At 41.1% G+C, this 13,297-nt stretch overlaps 1 protein-coding gene and 1 long non-coding RNA gene across 5 annotated transcripts in view; one reads left to right on the forward strand and one right to left on the reverse strand.

The window, feature by feature from the left end:
* The window catches only part of LOC114670379 (uncharacterized), a 65,813-nt gene extending 61,699 nt beyond the window's left edge, over window positions 1-4,114 (reverse strand). For both annotated transcript variants that reach the window (XR_013399426.1, XR_003719926.2), the window contains exon 1: window positions 4,026-4,114. This is a non-coding gene — a long non-coding RNA (uncharacterized LOC114670379). The remainder of the gene's footprint in view (window positions 1-4,025) is intronic.
* A 189-nt stretch (window positions 4,115-4,303) lies between these two features.
* The window catches only part of PITPNB (phosphatidylinositol transfer protein beta), a 67,659-nt gene continuing 58,665 nt past the window's right edge, over window positions 4,304-13,297 (forward strand). The window contains exons 1-3 of one of the 3 annotated variants that reach the window (XM_077948702.1): window positions 4,304-4,467; window positions 9,223-9,253; window positions 12,412-12,557. In XM_077948702.1, coding sequence (XP_077804828.1) covers window positions 4,442-4,467; window positions 9,223-9,253; window positions 12,412-12,557 — 203 coding nt within the window. In that variant the 5' untranslated portion in view covers window positions 4,304-4,441. 3 annotated transcript variants of the gene reach the window in all.

Here is a 13,297-nt window from a genome sequence, read left to right on the forward strand (position 1 = left end):
TAAGTCATTTTCTCAGATTCAGAACAGTAAGTGGCAGAGCCAGGATCGAGGCTAGGGTCTTTTTACTCCAAAGCCTAACCCTCTCTATCCCAGAGTGATACAGTATTATGACCTACGTACGCCCTGATACTTAACAAAATTAAAGCATCCTTGGGAATATTTCTAGTTTTCATAGAAAGATCCTCAATCAAGATCATTCTGGAATAGGCAGAGATAAAAAGAAATGGGATGGCAAAATGCAGAGCAAGCAAGGCAAATGAAAGCTACAAACCTCGCCCCTAGATAAATGTACAAATGAGCCAGGAGCGGTGGCTCATGCCTGTAATCCTACCACTTTGGGAGGCCAAGCTGGGTGGATCACCTGAGGTCGGGCGTTCAAGACCAGCCTGACCAACGTGGTGAAACCTCGCCTCTACTAAATACAAAAAAATTCAGCCGGGCGTGATGGCAGGTGCCTGTAATCGCAGTTACTTGGGAGGCTTAGGTAGAAGAATAGCTTGAACTCAGGAGGTGGAGGCTGCAGTAAGCCGAGACTGCGCTATTGCACTCCAGCCTGGGCAACTGCAAGAGCAACAACTCCGTCTTGAGCCTGTAATTCCAGCACTTTGGGAAGCCAAGACGGGTGGATCACGAGGTCAGGAGATCGAGACCATCCTGGCTAACACGGTGAAACCCCATCTTTACTAAAAATACAAAAAATTAGCCGAGCGTGGTGGCAGGCGCCAGTAGCCCCAGCTACTCCAGAGGCTGAGGCGGGAGAATGGCGAGAACCCAGGAGGCGGAGCTTGCAGTGAGCCCAGATCGTGCCACTGCACTCCAGGCTGGGCAACAGAGCGCAACTCTGTCTCAAAAAAAAAAAGTAAAAAAAAAAAAAAATATATATATATATATATATATATATACACACACACACACACAAACACACACACACAGATGTGCAATTATGTATATAATTTCAGTGGTTCACAAATTCCCTGGGAACCCCACCGACAGGCTTTTCTTCGGATTCCAGGTTAAGAACGGCTACTTTAGGAACTAAATTCATTTATAATATTTAAGTGACCATTCAAATTTCTTTGGCCAGAGTTATGCTATCAGTTAGTGCATAAGCGTTTCACTCACACTGCTCGTGTTCAGAAATCTTTTACCTTGGTAAAATTTACCATCATTCTTACTGTAATGAGCTCTTTGACCTAGAAGTACATACAAGGGAAGTAATGAGATTGGTAGACATATGACACTGGTAGAATTAGTTTAACTGAACATCTGTGTAAAGGCTACCTTTGAGAGTTCAAAGATAAAACAAGGAACACCACACTAAAACAAACAAAAAAAAGGGTTGGCTTTTTGTATCTACAGACAATTACTGGTAAAACTTACATTCCACTTTATACACACATTTGCAAAAATGCACCACAGGCTTCAACATCTTCAGCTGTTATACAAGAAAATGTCACACAACAGGGACATAAATCCACTAGTCTATTTTTTTCACGTGTATTTGTCTTTTTCTTTATATGTCCTTCTTTCTCATTTTGGGCACTGGTTCGTGGCTTTCCTATTCTCTAGTTCCACTTACAATTCTTTCATTCTGCCATTTTTATCCTTGAAAAAGATGTAGGATTATTTTGTTATACAGATTTCATGTTTTCCAGCAACCTAGCTAATCTTTCCCTCAATAAATACATCTAAACCGGTTACTTTCTTAATCTATCCTTCTCAATTGAGTCTTTTAATATGAACCTTTTGATTGTGACAACAATACATTGCCCCACCAAACAGTTGTAAAATCTAGTTTTAACAGAACCTCCCCATCCTTGGTATCTGTTCTTCATCCTCCACCATTCCCCAGATGATGTCTGATCACGTCTTCAGCAAGAATTGTTAGGTTACTTTAGCCAGAACTGGATGTATCCTCTTAATAATTTTCCATCCACTGATCGCCCTAGGTCCAACCATCTTGTTCCTTGGCTATAAACCCTCACTTGCCCATGCTGTGTTCAGAGTTGAGCCCAATCTCTTTCCCCCACTACAAAATCCCATTACAGTGGTCCGTATACTTATTTCGAAGGTCCTGAATAAAGTCTGCCTTACTATACTTGAACGAGTATCATCAAATAATTTTTTTAAACAATAGGAAAGGGAGGCACCGTCTATATTGTATACTGGTTTGGAGGCATGCTCCATCCAGCATACTGTCTCGTTTATTTCACAAACATCTGAGTACATCTATGAGAAGAATTGTGTTATGCAGACAAAAGAACTAGTGAACACTTGTGGGAGACTTCAAAAATTAGAGAAATGATGTAAAATTTCCTTTTTCTTAATGATTGATAAAGCAAGTCAGCCATAAATTTATCTGCAACGTTTAAAAAGTTATATTTTCAACAAGCATAACGTGGGGAGAAAGATTACAACATAAAATGACTCCTTACCACATAAATTTGGCAATTAATGTTAATATTACCTCCTTAGACTTTAAAGAACACTCCCTAAGCATACAGATTTATAGTATTCAATCCCTTAATTTTTCTAAATATCTTCTAGAATTTGACTTTGGTCTCCTTTCCATAATTGAGAACAATTATTTCTCATAAAGATGGTCTGCACGCCCCAACTTAACTTTCATCTAGGAAATTAGTGTAATGAATGGACCAGACTTTGACGTTTTTAAAATCTGGATTTGAAACCCGGCTCTGCAAACAAGCTAGTACAAGTCACTTGACTCCCTGAATCTCATTTTATTCCCCCTCGTAAAGCATGCTAAAATACATCTCATAATGTTCTAAGGGTGAAATAAAATAAAACATCTCTATTACTTAGCACAGTACTTGGCATAAAATCCAATGTCCAATCAACAAAGCGGATTCTAAGCTTCTCAACTCTTGCGTGCGTTTCCTTAAATCTCTGCCCTCACAATAACTAGCACTATTCACACACAAGAGAAACTCGGTGACTCCCTGGAACTGCCTTAGGAGAAAGTTTCTGGAAGTTTTGACATTCCAGAAACCTTCTCCTAAGGCAGTCCCTGGGAGTCACTGAGTCACTTCATTTCCATTATTTTTTTTGAGGTAGCCCTAACTCCACAGACGTATATTCCAGTATCAGATACACCAGATGTTTACACAAAAATGTTTTCGTGATATTTTAATCGTCTTAATAGCCTTTCAATAGGTTCTCATGGTTCTTAGAACACAAATTCTTTACTATGGCCTAGTGATCTAGTTGGTCCCAGCTCATTTGCCACCCTCACTTACGATGTTCTGGCCACATCTGCCCTCTAGCCGATCCTTAAATACCCTAAGCTTATTGCATTCTCGGGTCCTATTTCCCTCCAACTGGAATGCCCCTCTCACATCCTAACAGGCTAGGTTCAAACACCGCCTCCTAAGACAGCCCTTGTCTTGAGTTCCCTGCCTTTCCCAGTACTCCACTGTATTCATAGCATAGCACTTCCCCACCACCCCAAATTCTCCCTGGTTTTTTCCCAAGTGAGTTGTCTCCTCTAGACTGTGGGCTTCTTGAGAACAGGGACCGTGCCTGCTTTCACATGCCTCCCCACTGCCTCTATAGAACCGTGTCTGGCACAGAGCAAGCCAGCGACCTCCGGGCTGCGGCTTTGAGGCCCATGGCGCATTCGCTGTAACTGCGCGAACTAACTCCCAGAACAGCCCCCTTTCCTGGGTCTCGAGGCCAAGCGCCTCCTTTCCCCAAGAGCGCCTTCGTCGGGAGTGTTGGCCGCTCATCCTGCCGCGTCACAGGTGAGGTTTAGGATTCTCCGCCGCGGTGGACCTCCACGAGACCGCGAAGCAGGTGAACGTCCTCCCGCGGAACGTCAGCTGCCAAGGCTGGGGAGGGGAACAGAAGCTGGCGTCGGCTGCCTCCAGAACCTGTCAGGAGTCTTTTATGTGGACTATGGAGGTGAGGTGTCGGTCAGGGAGGTGGGCCCTGACTCAGAGCAGTAAGAGAGAGCAGAAAACTGGTCACCAAAAAACGGCTTCCAAAGAACCAACTGGAAAACTCACCGGAAAGCGTAGGCTGCCCAAACGCCCCGAGGGACTGAAGCTGAAGGGAGGAGCCCTCGTCAGCGGACAGGAGTGCGCGCGTCGAGTTTGCGCAGCCGCAGTAAAAACCGCAAGCTCTTCGGCGGGCTGCGCAACCGCAGTGGAGGCCTCGTGTGCCCGGGGTGGGGCACGAAACTGGGCGGAGCTAGGCCCCCTCGCGCGCTGACGCGACTGGTCGCGGCGGAAGGGTGTAGGCACGCAGGCGCTATGGTGGCTCGGGGGCAGGGAGGCGGGGCCGCGCAGGCGCTGTGAGAGGCGGTAGCGGCGGCGGCGGCGGTGGTATCGGCGGCAGCTGTGAGGGGGTTCCGGGAAGATGGTGCTGATCAAGGAATTGTAAGTGGGTCCGTGGGCGCGAGCGAGGCCGCGGGACGGCAGTGATGGGAGATTTGTTGATGGAGAAGTGGCAGGATATTCCTAAATCGGAGTCAGCCCTGTGTCAGCCCCTCCCTGCGGGCGCCCCTTCCCTCCCACAGGCGCCCCCAGCCCCCTCGAAGCCCCTCAGCGAGTGCGCCCCTCGGCCCTCCAGGCACTGCCGTGGTAACACGGCCTCTCTCTTCCCCAGGGCGAAGGCGGCTGGGTCCCGGCCCGAGCGCATGGCTCGGGAAGGCGCGGCCGGGAGTTTCCGCTGGGACCCGCCTTCTCCCCAACCCCCCACCCCTAGTCTGGGTCTGGGCCCACCCCCAGGCCCGCCGGTGGGAAGGAGCCGCAGTCCGAGGGTGGGAGAGACACGTTGATTCTGACTGTGATTTGTCGTCCGGGGTGGAGTCCGCTGGTAACCAGCGGGAGATGGGCTTGCCGGTTGAAGGCAGCCCTCGTGTCAAGACTCGCGGTGGGACGTTGGCGCCCTGAAGTTCGTGCTGGAGCCGGGAATCCGGAAAGCCTCCACTCTGCTGGGCAGCTCCGTTGACTTGACGGGAGACCTTTTCTCTTTTTGGTTTCCGCATGTTTTAAGATGAGGTGACATCGTGGGCCCCACCTACTTTCTTAGAAGTTAACACGTGGTCTGTCAAATGGAGGGATTTCGAGGTGCATCCGACCGGCCAAGTGCTTTTGTTGAAAAGTCACGGCTTTTCCCACTGGCAAGGACTGTAAACATTACGGAAATCTCCCTGCCTTTGAATGTTCAACTGTCACAGCTGGTTCGTGTCGTCAGCATCCTTTGGGCAGCTAGGGAGGTCGAGTATGGCCCATTCGTTGGTTTTCAAATTCTTCACTTTAAATTCTTAGAAATAGTTTTGGCTTAATTTAGCTTTCTTCAGACACCTTAGTGTTCTTAAACCTCCTTTAAAAAGTCATTGATGTCACTTCTCTGAGGCTTGATACCTCCCAAAGACTCCCTGTCTCACCCAGAATAAAAGTCAAAGCCTCTACAACAGCCACAAGGCTTTACACTTTTTTTTCCTGCCCTGATCTCATTTACTACCTTTCCCTTGCCCATTCCATCTTCGCAAGCTTCCTTGCTGTTCATCTGCTACTCCAGAGTAAGTTCAGTCCAAGGCCTTTCCACCTGCTTTTGTTCCTTTTGCTTGAAGTGTTCTTCCCTACGCTCTCTAACTCACCTCCTTCCAGGTCTTTGCTCAGACGTCACCTTCTCAGGAAATCCTTTTCTGAAGACCTAATTGCAGTTCCCACTATTTGGGGTAGTATTTATCTTCCCTGCTTTATCGGTCTCCATAGTACTTATCACCATCCCACGTGCAATACAATTTATTGTTAATTTTTTTCTCCTACTAGTTGTATTCTCTTTTTACATGTAAGGGCCATGAGTTTGTTTTGCTCTCTCTCATATCCCCAGTTTTTAGAAGAGTGCCTCGCATGTAATAGGTGCTCAGTAAATATTTGTTAATAAATTGATGAAAAATGATAACTTTGGCCAGTGACAGGAATTTTGAGAAGAGACATTTTGCCTTTTGTTGGTAGAGTGAAAATTTGCGGTTAAAGCTTATTTATAGTACTGAATATTGGGCTTATATAAAACTTTTCTTTGAAGTCATTTATACGGTGTATCAAACAAGTGTTCATTACTCTGACTTCTATATGATGTAGGTAGATGGGTGGCAGACACTAAAACAAATGGAGAAAATAAGAAAGAAGGAAATTAACTTGGCCCAAGTTACACGGCAAGTGAGTTGCAGAACTGATTTTAAATAGATCTAGTCATTTTTCTTTCATTGGAGTATTTCCTACCTCCAAAAATGTTACAGAAACACAGTGTTCAGTAGGTCCCTCTGACAGTATGTGAGTAGTACGAAGCTAACTCTTGGAAAGCAGTTCCTATTGGGAATTTGCTCACTGTACTTTTTGCAAACATTTGCTTTCATTATGAAGATTTAAATGTACCCAGATAATGAATGTTGACACGTGCCCAAAGTCTAATTATTTTTCCCAAAGAGTTATAAATTAGATTTCTTGATGTTAACTCTTTATGTGTATCTCCCCTAGATTTTTTCTCCTCCTAGACTTTTTGAAGGTAGGAGCTGTTTCTTAAGTAATGTCAGTATCTAGCACAGCCTCTAGTCCTAACATGCTGTATTCAATGTTGTTCAATAAAAAATTGATACTTATTACTCTCAAGTCAACTTTCTAAAATTCTTGTTGATTAGGAGCAATGAATAGCTTGTTCCTATGTGAAGATATTGGCAACTAAAATATTTTCACAAATGTTTGTTGTCTTACAAAATTCTTTTTTTTTAATTAAATTAAATTAAATTTTATTTTTTTGAGGCGGAGTCTCACTCTGTTGCCCAGGCTGGAGTGCAATGGCATCATCTCTGCTCACTGCAACCTCCGCCTCCCAGGTTCAAGCGATTTTCCTGCCTCAGCCTCCCAAGTAGCTGGGACTACAGGCGCACACCACCATGCCTGGCTAAGTTTTTTGTATTTTTAGTAGAGACAGGGTTTCACCCTGTTGGCCAGGCTGGTCTGGAACTCCTGACCTCAGGTGATCCGCCCACAAAGTGCTGGGATTACAGGCGTGAGCCACCACGCCTGGCCCTCTGTTTATTTTTTTATAAGAATGAAAATGTTAGAAATGACTTTCGGAGTGGGCTGTTTCCCTTCAAGTTATTATTTAAGCAATAGACGAAGTTACCATTAATGTAAACTCCTGGTTTTAAAGAATTAGTTACTGATTCCATTTGGAAATTATGAGGATTTTCAGACATTTGAACATTTTCGATTGGCACTGAAAGTTGAATACTGCTTTTGGAATAACAACAGAAAATCAAAACCTGTATGTTCCTTTTCCCTTTTACTTGTTAAGCAAATCTTGAAGAAGTTACTTGATTCATTGTTCTGAATGTCTTAATCAGTCACTTTCATTTTTTGAAAGAAATTTCCTTGAAAGTGTTCTTAAATAAAAATAGGGATCTTCCTGTTAGTGAGTATAAAATTACTCAGCAGTGATTCTTTGGTTTTGTGAAACTTCAGGGAAGACTAACTTTTCCTTCTCTATCCCTTCCTTCCATTCCCTCTGCAATCCATCATCTTGGTTCAGGCCTTTGTGACAGTTCTTGCCTAGCCTCTCAAAAGATAACTTTCCCCACTTCTCCTGCTTGTCAGTGTTTTTAACCACCTGCAGATGACTTCTTCAGGTCAACTGTAGTTGTCACCTCTTGGAACAACCTGGGATTCCTTATTGCCAAATGGATTTAATGGATTTCTTACCATAGTATTCCAGGTCCTGATAATCTGCTCCCAGCCTATAGCTTTCTAGTCTCCCCTCCCCCATTTTATGTTCTGGGACAGTGAGCAAGTTAGTGTGTACTGAGGAGAGAACTAAAATGATTCGGAATTTTTAGGTATGGAAGGATTTACAAGAAGTTTGTTCTTGATGGAGAGTAGAAATTAGTGACCATTGTGGGTTTGAGAATGTTAATTGTTTTTGAATCACCATTATCAGAAAGACAGAGCGGTGAGTAACTCAGTAGTCAAAGGGGAGGGAGTAACAGACGTGTTGTACATGTTGGAGATTGAGATAATGTGAACATTCAGGCATAGATGTTTGAGGAGAGTAGGGAGAAAGGAGTAGGTGGAAAGTGTAGCTGGAATGCAAACTAGATATAATCTGGGTTGTATTACCCTCTTCATACTTACAAATAAGAAAGACTATTAAAAAAGAATGCCTAGGCCAAAAAGATTGTCACTAATACAAAAAGTAAGCTAAATGGCTCTTACTGTAAGAAAAAAATGAAAAGAAATTATAGCTGAAAAGAAATTGGAATGAGGAAAACTATTGAAAATTTTCCATAAAATGACAGGTAAGATTAGGAAAATATGAGAAGGATCGTATACCCCCATCCCCCAAAAAAGGAAGTTGCTGTCTTGGAATCAACTGTAATTATATACAGGGATGGTCTTGATTTTCAGAATTTATGGTGGAAATAAATTAAGGACTCTCCTTATAAAATCTAGAGATAAAATGCAATATTTTGATAAAATAATATACCATGATATTGTTTTTGGACTTTGTCTTTTAAGACTGCTTGCAATGGAGCTATAATGACATCTTTTTGATATATACAGTAAGAAACTCTTGGATAGGATCAAACATATGTCAATCTCATATTGTATATATGCTGGAAGGGATTATTATAAGCGTCAAGTAGTTTCCATAGTAAAATTTTTTCTTATTAATTCTACACGACTCCTTATTTTTATCTCAGTAAACTTGAGGAATAATTGAATAGTGGGGGAACAGTTTCTGGAAGCGTTTATTCAATGAGATTCAAGACACGTATTCTGTAAGAAGCATCATAAAAACAAAAGGCACAGTATATAGGTGGAGAATGAAACCATTCTAAAAATTTTGTCAGGGCAACCTGACCAGACAATCTACAAATAATACATTCTGTACCCTGCAGTTTTCGATGTTGAGTTTTCTGTTTTTTCTTTACTCACAAGAATCTCTGCAGCTGCTGTTTGGGGTCCTGGGAACACTAAATGCAAATGATCATTGAGACCCAGGAGTGATAGTTTTACTTCCCCAATTAGGGTGTAGGCATTACAAAGACCCTCTTCCATAAATGACACCCTTGTATTTTTTGATTTAAGAGACCTGTCTCTGTTATCATTGGATTTAAGGTGAAACCTCTTCAGGGATCTGTGTTTAAAGCTATTTCATATGTAATATATATATTTTTTTCTTTTGTCTTTTTAGCCGTGTGGTTTTGCCATGTTCTGTTCAGGAGGTGAGTTTTTCTTGCTTCTGCATCATTTCATTGGTATATGTACTATACTTTGATATGTTACTCTAAACTCACATTTTCATAGTATTGATTTACCTTTTCCTTCCACCCTACGTGACAAAATTAATTATATGAATGATAATTGCAATGAATTGCAAAATGAATTAAATGAATGATAATTTCTTGCTACACTGTCTTGTTTTGGAAGAGTCTAAAGAATGTAGTTTAACTTCCTGTCTAGTGCAGGAATTCTTTCTACAACATCCTAGAGAAATGAGGCTCCAGCCTTAACTTAAGTACTTTAGGGTTAAGTAGCTTGCTACTTAGGGAAGCAGTCTGCTTTACTGTTGGACATTTTAAACATTTGTGTTTGAACCAAAATCTGCTTTTCCTATAATGCTTGACTCTTGTTTGCAGTTTATCCCATTTGAGCAATGGGAAATAAGCCTGTTCTGTCTTGCAGTGGTTAATCCTTCAGGTTTTCTGATGGCAGCTCTCCCCTCCAGGCAACCCCATTCCCCACAAGCACTTTTATTTCATCTTAGAAAGTCTCAAGGTTAAACATTCCCAGCACATTCACTTGGCTCAATACAGCATGAAATGTAGACTTCCTACCAGCTGGTCCTATTACTATATGTGTTGTAATTGTTGATCTGAACTGAAAACAGTATTCCAGACATGGTGTGACCAGCACATAACTGTAAGAGCTTCTTGTTTTCCTCAGCCTGGACGTGATACAGAAATATATCACCTATTCAGAACTTGCATGTCCTGCAGTTATAGCCATGTGTAGTGTAGCCAAGAATGAAGATAAGAGCAGAAACAGCTTCTGAGAAATCAAGATATATATAGCAAAACCCATAAAACCCTCTAGGCTCTTCTTTAACTTGCACACAGTTGCCATTTGCTCAGTTATCTGGTTTTCCTAGAGCTGACAGTAGATTAGAAGCAGTGACTTGGAAGTGGGACAAAACAAACTGATAACCTAAGAAGTGACAGCTGACAGAAGACAGAAAGAAATGCAGGAAGTGAAAAAGAGTAGCTCTCTGGCACTGTTTAGTGTAGACTTGAACACAGTTGTGTATATCTCAGGAGGATTCACTACATTAAAACACTCCAGAGAAGCCAGGCACCCTATTCTCTGTTTGCACAATTGATTGTTTGAAGTTGAATGTGCAAATTGACATTAGTTTCTGTTAGACTTTTTCTTTTGGTTTCAGCTGGTTGAATCAACTTGTCCAAAATCTCTTTGAGTCTTGGTATTGTCACTGAAAGTACTCTTCTCAGCTTTTTGTTGTACTCCCCCTTTTTTTTGGAGATGGTGTCTCACTCTGTCGCCCAGGCTGGAGTGCAGTGGCACGATCTCAGCTCTCTGCAACCTCTGCCACCCAGGTTCAAGCAATTCTCCCTGCCTCATCCTCCCTAGTAGCTGGGATTACAGGCACCCACCACCGCACCTGGCTAATTTTTGTATATTTAGTAGAGACTGGGTTTCACCATATTGGTCAGGCTGGTCTCGAACTCCTGACCTCAAGTGATCCACCTGCCTCAGCCTCCCAAAGCCCTGGGATTACAAGCATGAGCCACTGTACCAGGCCTACATGCACTTTTAAAACATGCCTTCTGTGTTTATTTCTTATTCTTTTTTTTTTTTAATTTTTTATTCTTAAAAAAGGAGAATGAGAGAAAGCCTAAGTAGCATGCCATGAAATATCAGTCCATTAACATTTTTTTGTATACAGTTCTTTTGAATTTTTGTTATTGTGTGTTCATTAACAAAATGAAATTTATATTTTGACTTAGACTCATTTTAGTCCTGTTTTAGAATATGATAGTGTTTAAAAGTACATGTTGAAGGTATTTAAGGATCGTGGCATTAGACCAACCCTAGTGTTGTATCATGGAAAGCCGATAGGAGAAATACAGTCCTCTCTGCAGGCCCTACAGACATTTATTTTGGGAGCATTTTAGAAATATGTTTGGTTTCAACTTCCCAAACACTTGCAAATTGAGTAAGAGTGTGTGTGGGGGTGTGTTTTTAAATTTAACTAATGGGCAAGATAGCAGCGTATCTCCATGCGATTTATAGGTACGAATATTTACTGAGCTTAAACTACCGGTTGTTTTGGTCCCTCACATAAAATGTTAGTTTTGAAATTACAAGTTCTTAGAGGTAGATTTCTGTAGCTTTTCTTTGAAAATATGCTTATAAAGAAAAAATACACTTCTTCAAGCTGTTTTCATTAGAAGGAAGAAATTTAGCCAAATTTGAAGAGATGGAAGGTAGTGCCACGCTTGGGTCACTGGAACAAATAAGAACACGAGAACTTTTCCCAATATTTGTTGGAACTAGTGCAGAAAATACAGCTGACTTACAGCTATATTGACGCAGGCTTCTGAGATTTCTGATTTATGTTAAATGAAATAGAAACTACTGTCAGCAATTTCCTGCCTTTTATGGTAATATGTGTATAGTTATGTTACTTTAAAAACAGTTTCTGTTTGTTTACTTGAGGACTCAAAATGAACATTTCTGATCTTGGGCCCCCAGTACTGTTTCTGGTTAGCTGAGGAAGGACCAAATTGGGTGTATCATAAATAAGTCAAGGAAAAAACGACCCCAGAAGTCTACTAAGATTTGGACTATCTATTATGTTTCTTTGGATCTCCAGGCTTTTGTTATTGTAGTTTACATCCTTCCCCTTTATCATTAAGAACAATATGCTGGTTGCTCAGCTTTAGTTGGCAAAGTGCCAGTTGTATTTCTGCCATAACTTGGAATTTTGTGAAGTTAAATGAGAAATAATAGAGGTGAAAATGCTTTGTAAAGTACAAATATGTATTGTTCAGCAGTTGAAGCAAGTTTTGAGACATTTTCTTGATAAATAGATAGTGTAAAGGCACCAAAGTATTTGTAACTGGCAAATTTTTTGAATAATGAAAGTTCTATAAAATACAGGTTTTTAAAACTATAATCATTTGCAGTTTGTCTTCCTAAACGTATTAATTTCTAATTTGAGTTGTGTTCTCATATTGAACACAGTTGTGCTGAATGGTTTGGATATGCTTTTCTGTATCTTGTTTATTATTAAGATTTTAGCATACAAAATTTCTGCAATTACTACTGACTTACTGAATTTCTGTGTTCTTTGAAATTTCAGTATCAGGTTGGGCAGCTTTACTCTGTTGCAGAAGCTAGTAAGAATGAGACTGGTGGTGGAGAAGGAATTGAAGTCTTAAAGAATGAACCTTATGAGAAGGATGGAGAAAAGGGACAATATACACACAAAATTTATCACCTAAAGAGGTAAGCGGTGTTCACATTTGACCTGGCTTACTTATGATGCATGTAACTAGCTAACTTAACTAGTAGATGTGAAGTACATTTTTCATTTCAGTGTGATAATATGTCGCATTTTAATTTTTTGAAAGAACCTCCTCCTTTATTTGTTATTTGTAAATTAGAGAAGTATTATATCTGCTTATAACAAAAATTCAAATAAAAACTTAGTCCCTGCTCGTTGCCATCAAGTATTTGTAACACAGAGAGAAACACCAGAAGCAGCTTAGAGTTTATCCTTCTAGATCATTTTCTGTATATATTCAAAGGAATTTTTAAAACATAGATAGCAATGTATTAGTTGTATCAATTTTAGCTTTCTACAACAAATGGACCATATGAATGGTTTTGCAGTTTGCTTTATTTCTCATGAACATCTTCCATATTGTTATTTAATATCTGTGTGATTCTTTTTAAAGCTGAGTAAAATTTCTTCTGGACGTAGTTTACTTAAGTATTCCCTACATTGTAAGTCCATTTAGGTATTTTAGATATTTTCTAGTTTTTGTCTGTTATAAATAATGTTTCTGGCCAGGTGTGTTGGCTCACATCTGTAATCTCAGCACTTTGAGAGGCTGAGGCGGGAGGATTGCTTAAGCCTAGGAGTTCAACACCAGCCTTGGCAACACAGGGAGACCCCATCTCTACAACAACAACAACAAAAACAAATTGACCTGGCACAGTGGCTTATAGCTGTAACCCCAGCA

Source organism: Macaca mulatta, chromosome 10, assembly GCF_049350105.2.
Source record: "Macaca mulatta isolate MMU2019108-1 chromosome 10, T2T-MMU8v2.0, whole genome shotgun sequence".
Classification (NCBI taxonomy): domain Eukaryota; kingdom Metazoa; phylum Chordata; class Mammalia; order Primates; family Cercopithecidae; genus Macaca; species Macaca mulatta.